This window comes from Hydra vulgaris, chromosome 05 (genome assembly GCF_038396675.1).
Source record: "Hydra vulgaris chromosome 05, alternate assembly HydraT2T_AEP".
NCBI lineage: Eukaryota > Metazoa > Cnidaria > Hydrozoa > Anthoathecata > Hydridae > Hydra > Hydra vulgaris.
This window is the reverse complement of record NC_088924.1, coordinates 35,077,481-35,098,586: the sequence shown is the minus strand read 5'-3', so window position 1 is coordinate 35,098,586 and position 21,106 is coordinate 35,077,481. Positions and strand designations below refer to the sequence as shown.

The 21,106-nt window shown below is 29.9% G+C and overlaps 1 protein-coding gene across 1 annotated transcript; it reads right to left on the bottom strand.

Annotated features, from left to right (window-relative positions):
* Positions 1–10,623: 10,623 nt before the first annotated feature.
* On the bottom strand, positions 10,624–12,212 carry LOC136080344 (uncharacterized). The gene is made up of 4 exons (XM_065796961.1): positions 12,140–12,212; positions 11,730–11,858; positions 11,183–11,413; positions 10,624–11,072 (listed from the first exon to the last, which is right to left on the bottom strand). Exons 1-4 carry the CDS (start codon positions 12,210–12,212, stop codon positions 10,624–10,626), a joined length of 882 nt encoding a protein of 293 aa, XP_065653033.1.
* Between the last annotated feature and the right edge of the window lie 8,894 nt (positions 12,213–21,106).

Sequence of the window (21,106 nt, the reverse complement as noted above, 5' to 3'; positions counted from 1 at the left end):
TTTAATTATATATATAATTAAAAAATAATAATATATAGTCTATCAATAAAAATATATAGTTTGTTTTCTCTGAGTTAAGTGAGAGCTTGTTAGCCCTAAAGCAATTATTTACTTTATTTAGTTCAATATTCATATCTAAGTATAATTTCTTGATATCACTGTTAGTAAGAAATATATTTGTATCATCAACAAACATGACTGAATTAAGTTTTAAAAATCCATTGCAAAAATCATTTATATAAATTAAAAATAGGAGTGGACCAAGGATAGATCCTTGAGGGACTCCACATAAAACATTTAAAACTCCAGATTGTATATTACACATATATTGTTTGCTATTAGTAAGATAACTTTTGATCCAATTGTAAGTTTTATTAATTATACCATAGTGCTTTAGTTTATCTAATAGGATGCAATGGTCAACTGTGTCAAAAGCTTTTGATAAGTCAATAAGTATTCCTGAGTAAACTTGTTTTGTTTAAAACCATCAGTTATTTGATTAACTAATTTAATGATTGCATGCTCTGTTGAGAGGTATTTTTTAAAATCCAAACTGGTTTGGGTAAAATAATTTGTTTATAATGAAGTGATTATAGATTCTATTATAAATTACACATTCAAAAAGTTTTGAAAATACAGAAAGTATTGATATAGTTCTATAAATGGTTACGTCTGAATGTTCATTACATTTAAAAATACGAATTACTTTTGCTAAATTAAGTACATCAGGGAAAATCCCCGATGTTATTGAGAGCTTAAGTATATGAATCAGAGGTCTGCTCAGACTGATTTTATTGAAGATAACTAAATCGCTAGTTATTTCATCAAACCCTGGTGCTTTCTTTTTTTTTAAGGAAAGAGCTTCTTCGAATTCTTTATAGTTGAATTCATTATCATACATGATAGCGTTATTTTCTAGTTTTAGGTAAATTTTTAAATGAGTCAGATGTTGGAAATATTTTGTTAGCAAGATTAGGATCAATATTTATAAAATATTTGTTAAATTCTTCCAAGATTTGTTTTTTACAGAATATGTCAGTGCTGTTAATATTAATTCCTTTTTGTAAAGAAGTTGAATTTATTTTTTTCCTTCCCATTATCTCATGTACTGTAGTATTTATTTTTAGCCTTTTTGATAAGATTTTGGTAAAAATAATCAAAATTTTTGTAATTTATCTCATTTTCAGAATTTTTATTTTTTTCAAATTTATTATAGAGTTTTTGCTTCTTTTTTGAGCATTTTATCAGTGATTCATCCATCCACGGATTGGCACTGCTTTTGCCTTAATTTGTATATTCTCTTGAGGACAAGTTTCATTAAAGCAATCTAGTAATATATCTAAAAAATTAATAAAAGCTTTGTTAGTGTCATGCATGGGCGCCAGCAGGCAAGGGCAAAGGGGGGAGTTGCCCCGTCCCCCTCCCCCTCCTTCCTGGAAAAGCAAAATAACAAATTTTAATATTCACGAAATTTCTTTTAACTGTTAAAAAATTTTATTTCGATATCTCATCAATTTAACTCATTCATAGTTTACTCACTAAATGCTTATTATTATAATTATATATATTTAATTTGATTAACTTGCATTAACCTGCTATATTTTGATTTTTGTTTTGTTTTTTGGAATATGTCTAATTTGTATTTAATAAATCATTTAATGTTTTTTAACTAATCATTATACTATTATATAGTTTAGCGTTATTAGGTGTTTACTTCACATTAGATTTTTAACTAATTGTAAACAACTATGAATGTAAAATCTTTATTCAGAAATATATATGATTAATATAATAAAAAAAATTTTGGAAAAAAGTTTCTTAAATTTATTTAATTTTGTGGACTGTTTTATATTTTTACAATATTTTTTTAGAATATTGAGAAAAATATCTAAAAAACGACAAAGTAGTAATATTTTGGATTACTTCAATTTTAAATGTGTCGCAACTACAGATGATTCCAAAAAATCACAGGAACACATTACTCTTCCTCAACCGGTAGTGGCACCAAGTGAAAGCCATTGTGATGGAAGACAGCAACAAGATGTTGATGCATGCAACGGAAACATGCAGAAAACGTCAGATGTTATGATTGCAGATAAATCATCAAAATGTAAAAATGATAACGATAACTCAGTTTTCGATGTTCGAATTTATATTCAGGCAACAGCTAGATTAAATAATGATCTCAAGTATCATATACTAACCGAACCATTCAAGTCCCATAAAACGTATAATTTCAAAAAAGATGTGCCAGAACATGAAGCTAGAAAGCGACGGTTTAGACATGCATGGTTGGTTCAATATGGTTCTTGGCTGGCGTACTCTTCAAAACTAAAAGGCGCTGTTTGTACATATTGCATTCTTTTCCCACAAAAAGTACAGCAAGGTTTTCAAGGTGCATTTATTATTACAGTCTTTAGAAAATAATAGGATTTTAACGAATGCGCTCGAAATGATATGTCATCGTCATGGCATATATGTTCTCAACAAGATGCTGAAAACTTCATGGCAGTGAGAAGAAATCCTAACAAGGAAATTGTATGTCAGCTTGATGATTCTATAAAACGCATTGTTGAAGCAAACAGACAGAAGCTCTTTTCTATCCTTACAACAATTTTGTTGTGTGGAACAAATGATTTGGCTCTGCGAGGGAAGAAAGGAAGTAAAGGAAATATGCATCAGCTATTGAACTTTCGAATTAAGGCTGGTGATAAGATTATAAAAAATCACTTTGATACTGCTGCAAAGAATGCAAAATGTACATTACATCAAACCAAAAAAGAATTGATCAAAATATCTGAATAAATTTTTTTAAATGATATTGTGTCAGCTGCAAATAACTCCATTTGGTTCTAAGTATTAGTTGATGAACCAGCCAATATTTCAGGGATAGAACAATTTTCCATTGGAATACGCTTTGTCAAACCAACAAAAGAGCAAATGATTCAGGAAGAATTCCTTAGAGTTTTTCCACTGAACGACATGTCAGCAGCTTCAATTTCCAACGCCATATTAAGCAAGTGTTTATCAGTAGGTATCAATTTAGATTGTCTGTTCGGTCAGTGATACGATTGTCTGTTAGGTCAGTGATAGTTGCTCAGCCATGGCAGGAAAGGATAACGGCGTCCAATCAAGAATCAGAATGAAAGATCCAAAGACGGCTTTTGTTCATTGCTCATACCATGGACTGAACTTGGTTGTAAATGATCTGAGTGCACTTCCACAAATTCCCAATACAATTGGTACTATCAAGTCAATTATTGCGTTTTTTCTGTGAAAGTCCTAACAGAAGGTCAATGATACCCAACGTTCCTCTTCTCTGCGAAGCTCGATGGACTGCAAAGTATAAGAGCATTCAAGTGTTTTGTGATAATTTTGACCAAATATTTACCCAGTTGGATGTGTTATCTAACGAAGCAAATGAAAACACATGTCAATCGGCACATCAATTGCTGTTAGCATCCAGCTCAACAACTTTTTTATTTGGACTAATTATCATTTCATTTTACTCAGCTCTCCTAGAACCCTGTACTCAAGCACTTCAAGTCATTCAACTAGACCTTTCACAAATACAGAGGCACATTCACGAATTGCTCTTGGTTATAAATCTACACCGTAACAAGGCAGATATACATTTCAGTGCAGATATCTACAAGAGAGTGATCCAGTTGTCTGGAAAGTTGAACATTCAACTAACACCACCAAGGCAATGTTCAAGGCAGTTTTACCAAAACTATTGTGGAGCAACGGATACAAATGTCGAGGAATACTTTCGCAAGGATATATATATCCCTTATCTCAATTCATTAATCAATTCGCTTCAAACGCGGTTCTCCGAAGATAATATTGCTCAATTAAATAATCCTTTGCTCAATCAATCAAATCATTTGCTCAATCAATCAAACCTTTGTTTACTTCATCCTGCTAAGATAAAAATTTTAGCTCGTAAAAAATTCATTGAGAAAATGTCAACTGTCAATGAAGTATACAAAATTGATAACTCTAAACTCAATAGTGTAATTTGGTTTGATTTTTGGGCCATTCAATCTTTTCAAAACGCAATAAGTGAATTCACAGATTTACTACCAAATACTATGTTGTATTCTGCAGTTCGTGAAGCTTTGCTCATTTTAATAACACTGCCAACAACAGTATGTACTGTAGAAAGATCATTTAGTACATTGCGGAGCGTGAAGACTTGGCTACGATCAACCATGTCCAATGAGCGTTTGTCTGGGCTTTGCATGCTGAGCGTGCATCAATAAAAAATACCCTCCAGAAAATCAGAATTTATGGAACAAATCGTAAATAAGTTTGGCAGTGAACGCAGACGACTACAATTTCTATTTACTAAATAACAATGATTTTATTCTTGTGTTTCTATTTTTACATTTTCTTTATTTTTTTATAGTCACTGGTCTAATAAAATGACTTGATTATTTGATGCACTTATGTAGTTTTTGAAATATCACGGTTGAATTTTATTTTGTCCCTCCCTTGTAAAAAATCCTGCCGGCGCCCATGGTGTCATGACATCTATGCCCGTTGGACCACGTTTCTTGTTTTAGTCTAATTGATAATTCATTTGTGTTACTTGTTTTAAGATTGCGTTTTTTCAAATTTTTAACTTTTGGCTCACAATCAGACATGGTTTTTAAATTTCTTACTTTTATAAATATCGGAAAGTGATCGCTAATATCAGTCATAAATATCCCGGTTTCAAATTCCAATTCCAGGTAATTATTAATTAAAATATTTTCCATTGCCGATGCCGAGGATTTTGACACTCGTGTTGGCTTGTTAATTGCTGACGAGACGTTAAATTTAAGAAGCATATCAAAAAGGATTTTGTTTTCAGAGACTTTGAATAAGTTAGAGCATCAAGGTTCGTGTCTCCAGTAACTTATAAAGTTTTATTTTCTTTATTTATTTTTTTAATTGCATTTTTGATAAAAGTTTGAAATGATTTAATTTACCACTTGGTGGATGATAAACCCATTCAATTAAAATATTTTGAAATTTTTTATTTATAATTTCAATGAAAAGGCTTTCATAATTATCGTTTGAGAAGCATAGTATGTTTTTTTACCTTAAAATCATGCTTTTTTGAGACATAAAGCCCTAACCTTCCACATTTTTTTCCACTTCCTCTTGTTCGGCTAATAAGTTTATAAAGATGGCAAATTAAAAGTAGAATTTAATTCTAGAGAATTTTCAAAATCATGTCAAGTCTCTTTAAAAGCTATGACGTCAACGTGTAATTTATAATATTTAAAAATTCTTTTAGTTTCTCAAAATATTGCTGCATGCTTTTAATGTTTATATGCAAAACTTAAAAAGAACAATGATCGTTTATTATTTTAAAATCAAAAGGATCAATATATGGTGTGTCAATTAAATTTATTTGGGTTTCTTGAAAAATATTTATATTTTCTTAAGACAGGTTATTTAAAAAGTTACCCTCAAAAGATTTTAAATTTTAAAAATCGTAGCCGAATAATCAAAAAGATCAATAATCAAAAAGTATATCCATAGATAAAAACAATGAAATAAATAAAAACTTTAAAAAATCTTACTTTGTGCGTCAAACAACCAGCTGCGCTGTGGTCAATTTTTTCATTTCCGTGCGTCGAATTAACAATTACTTTATGGACGTTTTCATTAAATTCATCAACAATAAGTTGATTGTGCACAACTTTAGCGTAATGACCATTTTGTCGATGAAGCTTGGCTTGCTCAAAAAGTTCTTTTCGTATTATTCTAGTCGCAAAATTATAATCTTTATTTATAAAAATATCGCTCCCTTTTAATTTTATTGCTTTTTCTAAGATTACCTTTTTATCTTCATAATCGCGTAGCTTTAGAACATTTGTTTGAGCTCGTTCTATATTAACGAGTCCCACTCTATGGGCTTGTTCAATTTTAATATCTTTCTCTATTTCAAGTTGTATGTTAAAAGATTTTTTTATTTTTTTATTTTGTTATATCCTAATCTTTTTCTTCGATTATTTCTATCTTCATTATCTACGCTCTTTAGTTTTAGTATGGTATTGTCCGAAGATATTTTTCCCAAAATTTTTCTGACATTTAAATCTTCACAGACCCTATTTATTTTTTCTCCTACTGCTTTAACTTTGTCTTCGCATACGCCACCAAAAAAATTCAATCCTAATTTTATTTCTTCTAGTTCGCGACAAACCTCTAGAAAACTTGTTTGAAAATTTTCAAACTTTTGATTCATGCTTGAAATAGCTTCACGAAAAAAAGATAAAATTGTTTCTTTTTGTAGATTCAGCATTTCCCTCATCAAAACAATGGAAACAAATTCGTCTGATTTAGCCATTAGATAAATAATATTTCGTAAAAATAATATCCACAAAACTTTTTTTTAATTTTTTATCACTCCAAAGAAAAACGCATCCGTTCACCACGATGCTCAATATCTGTATCCGAAACGTAATAACTCACCACTATATGTATGCAGTCTAGACGCCAACAAAGTTTTTGACAGTTGTAATTGGGAATTAATATTTGAGAAACTCTATTACCAGAAAAAAATCCCATTATTTATAGTTCATACAATCTCATCACTATATCAAACAGGAACTTCTAATATATCTTGGATGTATATCTTCTAATATATCTTGGATGTACATCGAAAAAATTTAGGCTGTCTCAGGGAGTGCGTCATGGATCATACTGTTGCCTCATCTCAACAATATCTAAACTGAAAATCTTCAAGAGAAATTTGTTAAAGAATCAAAAGTTGGAACTTCTATAAATGGGGTATTCAGAGGTGTCATTGCGCATGCTGATGATATAGTTTTACAAAGTTCCACTATATCAAAGTCTTACTAACATTGTTCAAAAGTGTGGAATATCGAACTTTATTAAACTAAATCCAGAAAAAACTGAATTTTTAATATCTGGAATAAGTTGGATTACAAATAGCGTTATTTATATTAACGATGCTCCTATCAAGTCTAAAACATCTTGGTTTCTTTTTTTTTTTTTAATTTATTTTTGTTCCATAGTATACATTTTCGTGATTGCATAACAAAGATTCGTTAAGATTGAATATACATATAAATATAAAAAATCACAAACGTAAATAATAAACAAACTTCTTTAATACGAACTGTAAGAAGAACGCAGGAAACTTGCAGCAGACCAAATATATATATATATATATATATATATATATATATATATATATATATATATATATATATATATATATATATATATATATATATATATATATATACATATATATATATATATATATATATATTTATATATATATATGTATATATATATAAATTGTTACATTATAGTTGTATTAAAATGTAAGATAACAATTATACAAACATATATCGTTACTTTTTCTTAATATTACCACGTTTATTGCTAACGCAATGTTTGAAAAATTTAAGTATATTAAAAAATAAGAGTTTGTATAAGAAGCTAGCAGTGAACAAATTTAGAACAAATCAGTAAGTAATGTATTTATACTTTAAAATACTCTTTTTAATAGTTTTTTTAAAGCCATTTATGTTTTCAAAGTCAATAATATTTTGATTAAGTAATAAAAACTTATTCCAGATGTGAGGTGCACGATAAGTAATTTTAAATTGCTCAAGCTTAGTTTGCATGAAGGCTGTAAAAGTTACTATTTGTGCGCACTAGGTATTTATACTCTGGCTTTTGTTTATAAAGACTATAGAAAATTGAAGGAGTTTTTTGCATTTTGCTATTATACATAAGACTTAGAACATTATATATATTTAGTTCAAACAATGTTAGTAAAGACATCTGTTCAAAAAGAGGCTTTGTGTGTTCTTTTTTATTTTTAAAATTAATTACTCGTATAGCATGCTTCTGTTTACGATAGAGAGGTTCTAGTTTGCTTTTATAGGTACTACCCCAGTCTGTATTACCGTAACTTAAATAACTTTGAAGAAATCTATAGTAGATTTGTTTGAGTAGCGGCTTTTTCAATAAATGGCGTGATTGGTATATTATTCCGATACTTTTAGATATTTTACTACCTAAATAGGCGATATGTTTATTCCAATTTAGATTTTCGTCAATAAAAACACCTAAAAATTTAGTAACATTATCCCTACTTATTTCTCTATTTTCAATAAACAATTTTGGAAGAGAAGATTTGACTTCTTTATTTTTATAAGAAGGATGAAATAAAGTAAACTTCGTTTTACTTGAGTTAATAGAAAGTTTATTCGCCCTAAACCATCCAGAAATTTTTTCTAATTCTTGATTCATTTCTACGCACAGTTCGTTTATAATTTTCCCGGACATAAAAAAAATTGCTATCATCAACAAACATTATAGCTGAAATTCTTTTTGATGGCCAATAAAGATCGTTAATAGATTAAAAAAAGCAAAGGCCCAAGTATTGAACCCTGAGGAACACCACACTTTAATATTGAAGGATTAGAGCGTTTATTGTCTCCATAAGATCTAGATTGCACACGTTTATCAAAGTAGCTTTCTATCCATTTGTTCGTTCTACCCCTTATATCATACATGTTAAGCTTTGATAATAATATTTTGTGGTCGACTGTATCAAAAGCCATAGAGAGATCTAGGAATACACCTGATATAGTTGGATCATCTGTCTTAAAATCTTTCTTCAATGTTTCAAAGCAAAGTAGAAATTACCTGCTTATTTCAAAGTAGACGTTATGTAAGCCATTTTTTTCCGCAACAAATTAAACCTGTTTATCAGGCTTCTAAACAACCCCATATGTTGCTCGATTATATGGAATCAGATGCCGTTAATGAACAACCAACGATCATTTGTGGGTGAGGTATTGACAATATGCTCCAATGTATGATCCAGGGTAAAAAAAAAATATAATTGCACGCCCTCAGGAAGTATTGGAGGCAAATGTTGCGGCAATTTTAAAACAATCGTTCCAACTTTGGAAATTGAAGGATTAAAGATCAATATTTAGAACTCTGATGGAAGAGAACATTCCAAGAACAATGCAAGAAAAAACTTACATTTTTTGCTGCTACTGTTCTTTTTTTTTTTTTTTAATACCTGCACCTATAGAGTAAACTTGGGTAAGAGTAAATAAAAAAAAAGTGAACGGTTTAGCAATTTTGTTTCTTTTCATTTATTGAATGCTAAAACAAAAAATTTTTTAAAATGCGAGGCACCGTTTTGTAGAGAACTTTGTGCTCTATCTAAAGGTGTAAAAATTATTTTAATAAATTTAATTTTGCCTTAGCAAACCTCAAAATTCTCACCCTTGTAAAAAAAAGAAGGTTTTTTTTTAGAAAATCAACTTTAAAACTCCCAAAACTAAAATTAAATTTTACTAAACAAAAAAGGCTGACGTCCGTAGAATAGAGTTATTTGAAAACATAAATTTATACACAAGCTATGATCATTTTTGGAGTTATTTTAATCAACATAGATCTGACTATTCTCAGCTTTTTAATTTGTTTTTATCGTTGTTTCATTTGAATTCTCTTCAACAATTTTTCAACAATTAATTATAATATGATTTCTGAATTTTTTTTAAAAAGGAACGTATTTAAATTGCTTTGATAAAACATTTTTATCTTTCGTTTACCTAAAGTATTATCTAATGTTATAAAGCAACCTATTGAATCTATCTATCCTGAAATTCGTTTTAAAAAGCATATTATCGTACCATAGTTTTTTTTAGACCCTTATAAAGTCTCATATCCAAATATTAAATTGTAGAATATATATTTTGCGGTGCAATTTAGATAAAACAAAAAACGAAAGTGTTTTATATTTTAATCCATATCATTTTGTGAATCTAATGTTTCACTGAAAGGAAACAATGTTGTTGAATTTAGTTTATTAAATATCTAATTTTTCACCATCTACATGGTGAAAAATTAAAATCAGGAACAAATGATAATGAACTGTTATTAGAGATTTAGAGACCTAATTACCTATAATTAGGTCTCTAAATCTCTAATTAGGTCAGGTTATCTGACCTAATTAGAGATTTGCTGACTTATCTGGATTACTTTATGGAATTTCTGTCACCCTTTAAACTAAATTTTTGGATATTTCCCACCAACTGGATGAAATTCAAAGTTTGACTAATTGTTTAAAAAAAATACTAAGAAATGCTGATGCTTACTATAACAAATGGTATAAAATTGTTCTTGCACTGGCTAAAACATTTGATATTGATAAAAAAACAAAACAGAATTGTGTTCAGAAGCATAGAGATAATCAAATATGTGATAGCTGAACCATGCAAAGATAAAGATATTTCATTACAAATTATCTTATATTGCTTTATTATTTGAATTGCACGCTCTATATGTATTCGTACAGATGCAGTAGTTTGGCTTTTTTTAACCTCAGCTAATGTAAATTGGTTTCGACTTTCTAAAAACAAAGAGATTTTTAGACTTACATTTATGTTTGCTAATTCCTTTTTAATTGTAAACCCTCTATCGGCAATTACTGAATCATTTTTATCCCATGAATCTTTATTTAAAAATCCGCTTCTTCGTACTATTTCCTTATCTTATACTGATCCTGGATACAACTGACTTTGGAGGGATTTGAGCAAATATTATAGTACCAGAAGGAGATATTCCTTAAAATCCCTTGTAAGTAGCATACCTTTTGTAACTTGAATTCATAGAACTATGAATATTTAAAGATGATAGTATTTGACTGAACAACTCATTGCAATCAATGATGCTTTTTGTCTTTGGGTAAGTTCTTTTAAAAAATTCAGGCATTGTCAAATCAATTTGTTCTCTAGAATGCCAAGTAGGTATCCTACCAAGAGTGAAGTACGAATGATTAATCCAGGATATTATCTGTCTTGATATTTTTGTTTTTGGTAACTTAAACAACCATCCAATATGAGCAAGTGCAAATCCATTTTTAAAATAAACAAGAGTCATAAAAAACTGATCAAGTGCACTTAATTTTGGTTTCGGACCTTTTTTTGCATTGATTCTATGTTGTTGTTGTTGTTTTTGTTTTTTTTCTACACTTGACTGAGAATCATAAAATTTTAAAAACTCACAATTTTCACCTGGGTCCACCAAAAAAATATAATATCTGAATCTGTCTACTATATAATATTCAATCTGTCTACTTCTAAACCAGTCAAAGATTTGAATAGTTTTGGTTCAGTGGAAATACTTTCATAATTAAACTCGTTTTTATTTTTTATGTTAATCTCATCATTTATATTGGAGTTTACTTTTGTTAGTTTTAAGTTTTCATTTTTAAGGAAATCGTTTTCTTTTTTAAGTTGATTTAACTGCTCTTTTAGATTTTGACAATTTCCACAAACAACTACTTCTTTGGGACAATCAATTTGAAAATTTATATCATTTTCTATACTATAACAAGTTTCACTTTCTAAAGCTTCTGTTGATGTATTGCAAGTAAATTGTTTTTTTAAAGTTTTTCTTTCTTTTTTAATAATGTTTTCTTTAAATACAAAATAGACGGGGTAGCATCTTTATGAAGTGTTTTTCTGCCAGAAAAAGGTTTAAAGATTATATCACTTATATTAAAATGAAATTCACATAATAAGGTATAATTCTTTTCAACATTAAAATTGTCTACTCCTCCTTGTCGTCGAATGTTATTAAATACACAAATCCACTTATTTAACAATTGAGGGTTGCTTTTAGAAAAAGTAAATAAACCGATGTTCGTCTTATTTTTATGTTTGTCTTACCTAGCATTTTTACACAGCAGTATTGACCCCTACCACCACTTTCTAGCTGCTTACGACGAGTTTTAGTTGAAACAATATAAATCTCCTCCTCTGCAACTGCAAGACTTACATCCCTACTTTTAAATTTCTCTTTTTTAAGTAAAGAAAAAAAAACATTATTAAACATTAAAACATTATAACAACAATAAACAAGCAAACATAAAAAGCATCATGTTCCAAAAAAAAAAACATTTTTGTAGCAAAACAAAAAAACTTAAAATGTTTTATTTTGAAATTTTATATTTTGTCATGGCTCGCCTCGATTTCAGATAGCAGTAACATTTCATCATTGCAATCCGGGATGTGTCTGTTTTAGCGAAGAGCTCTTTGCTATAATAAACATATCCCGAATTCCAATGATGTAATTTTACTGATGCAACAATGTGACAATGTGTAATGATGTGACAATGATGTAATGTTAACTTTTGCAACGGCTTTTTCCATTAGCCCTTTTTTCATTAGAAGAAAGAATTCAATATCGAGAAAGGATAGCTAGGGCTGGTACATTAACAAATCCTAGCTATGTGACTAAATCTTTACTGGTTCACATGCTTCAAGTTCTAGGTGACTGGGGCTACGGTTTATCGTTCCCAAAAATTTAATCTGTGGTGTTTAACTATTTGAAAGAAACAAATCAAACTGCCTTTTTCAAAAATGAAATGCCAACAAACGAGTGGTACCTAGGTTTCAAACAACGCTGATTAAATGAATTAAGTCAACGCAAAGCACAAAGCATTTCAGCAGCACGAGTGTTGTCATGCACTAACTAAGTGATTGATGGATTTTTTAAAACACTTTAAACAACTTACAAAAATGCTGACGTATTGGAAAAACCGCAAAATATTTTTAACTCTGACAAAATCGGGTTTGGTTGTGATCAAGGTTTAAAAACAGTCTTAATTAGAAGAGGAACAAGGAGACCACTTATTATTAGTGGCCATAATGAAAAAGTTTATTACACTGTCAATAATTGCTGCAATACCAACGGTGAATATTTGCCACCTTTTTCTGTCTACAAAGCAAAACATTTTTGGGCTCAGTGGAGTATTGGTGGACCTTCAGGTACGTACTACACTATGTCCCTTTCTGGTTGGATGTAGGAGGATCAATTCGTACAATGGATTAACTCTGTCTTTATTTCTTTTAAAAATGCAAATTTTAAAAGGTTGAGCAGTTTTAATGGCTGATGGTCATTTAACTCATGTTTCTACGGCAGCATTTCAGTTATGTCGTTACTTAGTAGTTTTACCATCCCATTCTTCAACATTTTTTTAACCACTCGATTCGGGCGTTTACTGTCACGTTCAAAATGTCTGGCGCGAAACTCTTCAACAACGCTACAGAGAAACTGGTTTTAAAAATGTTGATAAGCTGACGTTTCCTCTCTTGCTTTCGAAGTTATATTCATCAGAGCAGGCTTTCAAAAGATCACACGCAGTCAGTGGTTTGGAAAATAAAGGTCTCTATCCTTTAAATAAAAATGCAGTTGATAGAGAGAAACTCAAGTTTTCAGAGCTTCACAATCCACCAGCACCAAAACCAGCACCAACAACTCCATTAACATCTGCACAAATTGCACCAGCAACTGCATCAACGTCTTCACAAGCAGTACAAATAACTCTATCAACGGCATCTTAACTACCATCATTCATCACTCCTCAATTAGTTCGAGAAGAAATACATTTGGCGAGCCAAGTAATTGAAATGAATCTCAAAAAGCACCTGCAAATAAGAAATCAAAATCAAAAGCCCAAAAAGCGATTCAAAGTTGTAGTTGAAGGTAAATGCGATACAGAATCATCGATTTTTGAGCCAGTGAAGGTACCAAAAGAAGAGTCAGAAGCTAAAAAACAAGCTAAAAACCAAAACCAACTATTGAAGCAAAGAAAACTGATGATTGGCAGTGAAGAAGATGACCACGGTGAAAACAGAAATTCAAATATAGCAGAGAACAAATGCAGTAAAGCAAAGTGTCATTCAGTAGCGCAACTACTGATCACCAAAACCTTTGGTTGCAATGTGAGAAAAGTTTTTGTCGAAAATGGGTTTGTGAAAAATGTCGACCCAAAAAAAAAATACAATAGAATTTTATTGCTGAGAAAAATTTAGAAAACAATGAGTTTTTGACTTTTATCTTTTCATCTTTCATGTATTATAATTTGGAAATTGACTTTATTTATGTTTGCTTGATTATTTTAAAACTCTTTTTTTATTTAATTAAATCCCCCTCCCCCAGGACCGTCTTCACAGCTTTCAAAATATCCTACATTTCTATACAAAAAGAAAAAAATAGGTAAAAAAGGTTGAGGGGGAACATGCTCCGATACCTCTCGCTATCGATGGCCATGCCCCCACTGCATGTCCCCACATGGCTATTACAATCAGTTAAATAAAAGAAATCTAACAATATTGAATATTGTTAGATTTCTTTTATTTAACTGATTGTAAATGTGTTTTTAAGATTTGTAATTCGAAATAAAAAATTTATGTTGTATGTTATTTTATAAATAACACAGGTGGAAAAATTCCCCTAAATTAGAATTTATTGGGGTAATTTCGCCACCCCATTTTTTCTAAAGTTTATAAAAATATTATTAACAATAAAAAAAGCTCTATTCTCTTTTTTAGTTCTCGAGTTATTTAAATTAAAAGAATTAGTGGCGAAATTACCCCATCTTACTCTATATATAAAAGTTCTGTTTTGTTATAATAGCCTACTATCAAGTTAGTATTTTGTTATAGGGAATTGATTTACCTTGCCTTTTAGTAAATTAGCGAAACTCAATGAAAATTGGCCGTTACTAGAGGTTTTAGAAAAGGTTTTGGCACTTGGCAATTTTATTGATTAGCCGTTTTTATGTTAATTGTGTCAAGCTTATGTAACCTGAATTAGCAGTAGCCTATTCTCTTTGGAAAGTATTTTCACTTTGTCTTTTTAATCTTTTTTCATATATATAATCAGTATTTCTGTTTAATAAAAATAGTTTTAAATTTTTTTTTACGGTTATTTTGGATTTTGTTTAGAATGTGTGCTACGTGATAGTACTTGCGTCATATCGTAATTGACGTTACGAAAGGTTATTGAACTTTTCAGTGATTGTGTGCTCAGCTTTGAACAGTTGTCAATTTGTTATCTCGACTTAGAAAACTTAGTAATTAAAAACCTCAATGTGTTATAGGTGTCAGAAGTCAAAAGATAGAAATGCAATAAAAAACATTTATTTGGTGAATTTGAACGCAAAGTTATTAGAGTTTGGAGAAATGCACTAACTGCGCGTACAGTAAAGCCCAGTCTATTAAATGCGTTTTTAAATTACATATAACTGTGTAATATAAATTATTAACAACTAATTTAAGTGATATAACTGATTTAGATATTATAATAGCACATACATAAAAATGCATAAAAATAAGTATCATGAACAATGTGCCTATCGTAAATATTATAAATATGTGTATATTATAAAATCCAGTCTCACGTAATACGCATGTCTCATGTGGGCAGCAAAAGTATCAAAAACATAACGTCATTCGTCAAAGTCTAATTATCGTTTTCGACCTTAAAACCCATGATTTTCAACTCTAAATCCCATATTCATGACGCGGTCATGCTAGTCCTATCGCGAGAGTTGCGACCTCACTACTAAGAAAGCCCATACCTATTTTGTATAACACCAGCATTCTCAGATGTTAGTTGAATGTCGGTTGTGTGATGGTGTTATGCGCAAGGTTTTTGATTCACGGTTGGTAATACAAATATGTTTGAAGACATTCTGTATGTGTATAAAGAATCTGTATGCGTCTAAGCATATCTAGGAACACTCCTATGTATGCTGGTGCATTCTTGATAAACTCATATTAATCATTCTCTTACTTGGACTTACGTTGTTCTAGATATGTTCCACTGTTAACCAATCGTTTCTACAATGTATCATAGAAACATCAGTATGTGTGGATAAGCTTAGGGTTGTAAGTTTGTACTTAGTTACATTTGTATATTTTAGATTGGTATTTTTAGTACTATATATCTTAGTAAGTGTTAATTTATAGTTGCGTGTGTGTGTTACAATTAAAATTAAGTAAAACCATATGCGTGATAATATTTTTTCATAATAGTACATTATGTAATCAAATCAAGATGATGTAAAAGAGAAAGTATATATTCTTCTAAAATCCTCTAAAATGCTTTTGCTGCAACAAGGAATCATCGCAACTTCCCATTCCTTAGTAGTAAAACCATATAACGTTATAACATATTTTAATAGTTTACTAATAAACGGATTTTTATCACTCTAGCTATATTACTAATATCACTATAGTAGTAAATAATATAACTATATTACTAACATAGTTATTTTATTAGAAGAAGTTTTAAGCAAATTTTAACCTTGTTGTTGTTCTCACATCATTTTAATTTCTTTTTGGCTGGCTCCACCGCTGTATTCATGTTATCAGTGTTTGACGAAAGCATTATAATTTGTATCATTAGCAAATAGGTCAGTATAAAACTGAGTTTCTGAAACCCAAATCAAAATATATTTCACATATTAATGTTAGATAATAATATTAAAGTTAATGATTCTCCAGAGTATACTAATCGTGTTCATTGTTTATTGTTCATTGTTTACATATGGTAGTTTGAACTTTTGTAAGTTTAATTACACAGGTCTGCAAAAAAATATTTTTAATAAGTTGTTTGAAACTTGATAACTGTTTTTTATGTATTTCTCAGCGCTGATTTCGAAAAGGTGATCCATTTTTTTCTATCACGTCAAGTTTTCTCACAAAAAAGGGATTATTTTTGGGTAAAATTGCAAAATTCGACCAGTTTTTTACATTTTTTAAACGTTATAGAATTTTATTTTATGTATAAGTCATCTTCTAAACTGTATTTCAAGAACACTTACATTTTTCTTTCAGCTTATAAGTTCTTATAATAACGTTTTTGCTTTCTGTTGAAGCTTTTTTTATTGCTTTTCCGCCTGTGGAATCGTTCAAGATCATCTCTTTTCAACATCCAGCAGTAGTCCGCTATCACGTTGACGTTCCATCTTCCCTGATATCTTCTTTCCATTTCCTTGATTTTTGGTGAAATCTTTTGCCTTGCTCTTCACTTACATCACCAAGGTTTGCAGGGAAGTAATCAAGATTGTCGAGCATGTCTGTGACAATAGTCTTGTAATTTGGATCTTTGTTGTTTCCTACACACTAAAAAAAAAAGGTAGAAATTTCTACCTAAGGGTAGGATATGTGATATACCCTTAGTAAGGTATAATTTTTTACCTTTTAGGGTAGAAAATTATATTAAAAACAATTATTTCTCATACAATTTTCTAACTTAAAGGTATAATTTTCTACTTTATAAGGTAGAAAATTATACCTTACTAAGGGTATATCACATATCCTACCTTAACTAAAAATTTCTAACTTTAATTTTTAGTGTGTAGAAAACCGGTAACAACTAATTTAAAGGATGTCCATGCTGCCATTTCTTTTATTTCTATTTTGTCCAGAAAATTAGCATCTCTCATAAGTTTTCTAATGTCTGGTCCGACAAAGATTCCTTCCTTTAGCCTGACCTCGAATAAACCAGGAAATTGCCCCCAAAGATATTTGAAAGTCTCCCTTTCTTTTGGCAATGCCTTAACAAATTGTTTCATCAGCCCCAACTTAATGTGAAGTGGTGAAATTAATACCTTTTTAGGATCTACAAGACTTTTTCTCTCAACATTTTTAAACGCCTACTTCTAAGGTTTTTCTCAAGGGCTAAACTTTTTTTATGTCGTGCTGCTTTCTCAACTGTCTCATTAACAGAGAAAGCAAGGGAGCTTTGTATAGCCACTTTGTTGACCAAGCAGCATTAAAATAACTTTTTAATCCCCGAACAGTATCCATTTGTGGTCTGAGTAGCTGAGTTTATTTAAAACCAGTTCAAGGATTTCGTAACATTCTTTTAAGTGCACGAGTGTCCAACTGGAATAGAAGCATACTTATTGCCATTGTGCAGAATTACTGCTTTAAGGCTTCTTTTTGATGAATCGATAAAAAGTCTCCACTCATCAGAAGCATATTCTATTTTAAAACATATCATAAGTCCAGGAACATCACTGCAAAATACCAGGTCACCATCTTGAGAGAAGAAAGATAAAAATTCCTTTTCCCTTGATCGATACCAAGAAAAGGATGTACCCGGAGCCAACATATTTTTATATTTCAATCTAGATCCTAAAACTTCTGCTGAGTCTTTAGGAAGACCTAGGTCTCCAACTAAATTGTTCAGTTCAGATTGTGAGAATGGAATGGGATTGGTTGTGCCATGATCGTTGCAATCACAATCGTAGCAATCACGCCTTCTTTACTATCACCTTGCTGAGCTAATGTCTAGTGATTATCTAAAATATCATCCAAAGAATCTGGAGGAGAGGGTATTGGTACTCCAGGTCCATGAGGAATAGAGCGAATGGCTGAGTGAATGTTAGGGTAAGAAATATCCTTTTTGTTTTTCAAATTGAAACCTTGTATGTTGCAAGAACAAAAATAGCAATCATCATTATGATTTTTGGGCTCCCTCCAAACCATTGGTATTCCATAACATAAGGACTGCTTTTTACCTTAAAACCATTGCCTCAGTTCTTCAACACATATCGAACAAACTTTGTGTGGAGCCCAAGACTTATCTTGATTGCCTAACTTTATACCAAAATAGGCAAAATATACCTTTTCAACAAAATCGGAGATGTTTCTTTGTGTTTTTTTAATGGTATAATTACCCCAAATGTAGCAGAAGCAATTTGGTGAGTTTATACATCCTCTGGTAGCCATTGTTCAAGAAACAATTTGTACTTTAGGCTAGATAACAGTTTGTGGAGATCTTAAAAACCAAAATTTAAACTTACTAGAGTACTGAACTATTCATAAAAATATCGAAAAAGCTAAAACTAGACAAACAGTTTGTGACATAACTGTACGTGATGAAAGTTTTTCACAGTTTTTCCCGAAATCAGCCTTGAAAATACTATAAAAATCACTTATTAAATTTGAAACAATTTTTATGTCGCAGACCTGCGTTATCTACGAATGTAAAAAATTAAACTTACAAAGGTCCAAATTATGGAACATTAAATTACAAAAGTTCAAATTATCGAACATACAATTACCAACCATAAATTATCGAAGGTGCAACACAATTTATTTTTTTCTCGTGAAAAAATCTGACTTTAGTAGATATGATTATCTACATTAGATAAATTATTATATGGGTGACACAACTCTGTTTTTTTATTACCTTCGTTTTACATTCCAGTATTGATTAACGGAAAAGAATAATAATTTTATCCTTAGGGATCGTCCAAAAATTACTCAACGCAAAATATTAAAAAAAAAAACAGAAGTAGGAGATATTAATCTCGTTCGCACGGCAATTTTCATTCAACTTAAAAGGCTATTTTTTTTTTTTTTTTTTTTTTTTTATTAAGACTCTGGGAGAGAAAACTTTTGATCTTTTTTGTTCTGTTTGTTGTAAAAGTTTGCGTTACGTAAATGATGGACAATCCCTTATTGATCAACGCGCTTAATGAGTATAGTAGGTTTTTGTGCTGGTTCCGTGCTGATAAACTTCGAAAATTATTAGTTTTGTTGAAGCTTTAGTTTTCTTTTCTTTTTTTTTAGAATTGAACAAATCTGCGCGTATTTTTGTTTGAGTTGAAGTATCTCATAAGTTAAGTAAAAAAAAATACGAATTATAAAATAAAATAATAAAATAATATTGATAAAAAGATCAAAAATAGTCGGAAAGACTTGTTCGTTATGTAAAAATATATTTGGGCAATACTTTACCACAATTCAGACATAACCGATTCAGTTGAGCGACATAAATTTTGCCCCAGGAGTACTACAAGTTGTTGTATATGGCAAGCAAATCAAGTTGCATGTCATAACAGATATAAAGTAAAACTAAATCTACCTAATGCTATATGCAAATTGATTGAACTTATATTTTATGGCATAAGTAATGATAGTTTATTAAAAAATGTTTGCATGGTGGAACCCATTACAATAATGAATTAATAAACAATGTTATATGGAAAAAGTGCCCTAAACAAACTTATGTTGGTAAAAGATAACTTAAATTGAAGTAGCCTCTGCAATGTTTGAATTTAATGAGGGAACCGCTGGAATTTGTAATGTATTTTGAAAATTTGGTATTCATACTGGAAAGTTTATGAACAAAGCAACAAATGCATCAAATGCAAGATGCATAAGTAGTACTTTAAAAAAAACTAGTGAACAAGAACTTGCAAGAAGAAAAAATTTTTAGAGTTTTAAGGAAAGATTTTTCTGACTAAGAGAATGAGACAGAACCTTTAGAATCTTATTGACTTGGATCTTATTAGTTTTGTATAATGTAAAGTTACTTGTATTTTTATAGAAATTTTTAAACGATCGTTTTCTCTGAATCTAAACTTTTGGGGCAAAGATATCTCAAGTTTTACTAGTCCAGTTGACTTGGAATTTTTACAACATGTTTAATACACTAATATCAACAAAATATAATCATTATCATACAATCAGCATTACTCAGCAAAGAGAAAGGTAGTTATTATCAGTTAAGCCTTTTTTATCATGAATTTCATATGCTTAAAAAAAAAATACCATAAATTTTAAATAATGTTTTTCTTTTCACCAATTTGGTTCATTTTGTAAACACGCATGTACAAATGCTACTTACAAAATTTGATAGCAATCGGACTATGCAATATGGAGTTTTCTATGTACCATTTAAGGAGCCCTTTTTTGCTTTTTTACCCCAATTATTAATATCGTACTAATTTTTTTTTAAATAACTTTTTATTGTTTTTTCAAAGCAAAAAAATTGATTAAATAAGAGAAAACTTTCTATTGTATTTTTTTTAAAATAATAGCTTAAATGGAGATCTACCACAAGTTCATAGTATATATTGATATAAATTATAACTAAAATAAAAGTTTATGATTTGATATAAAGTAAATAAAACGTTTTTTTTTAGTTGAAATTGTGAAGCAACCTCTTTAATTAAGGAAATCAGAGGTCGATCTGATATATAATATAAATATTTTAACACTATTAGCCAAGTTATTTTGTTCTTGCTTTTGAAAAAAGTTTATATATATATATATATATATATATATATATATATATATATATATATATATATATATATATATATATATAGATCTAGTAAATGTTTGTGTTATTTTAGATGTAAAAGTATACTCCAAATGAGGTGCACTAGTCTATTGATAATATTCTAAAATGTACTCCCAACAAAAAAAAAGACGTTGCTGTAATGCAGAAGGAG

Bases quoted from the DNA above. Each gene is read 5' to 3' on its own strand.
- LOC136080344 (XM_065796961.1), bottom strand. From the start codon at position 12,212: ATGGAAAAAGCCGTTGCAAAAGTTAACATTACATCATTGTCACATCAT. The intron at 11,414-11,729 runs GTAAGACAAACA...ATACATCAACAG, and splicing joins CTGCTGTGTAAAAATGCTAG to AAGCTTTAGAAAGTGAAACT. The intron at 11,073-11,182 runs GTATTTCCACTG...TGGTGGACCCAG, and splicing joins AAACGAGTTTAATTATGAAA to GTGAAAATTGTGAGTTTTTA.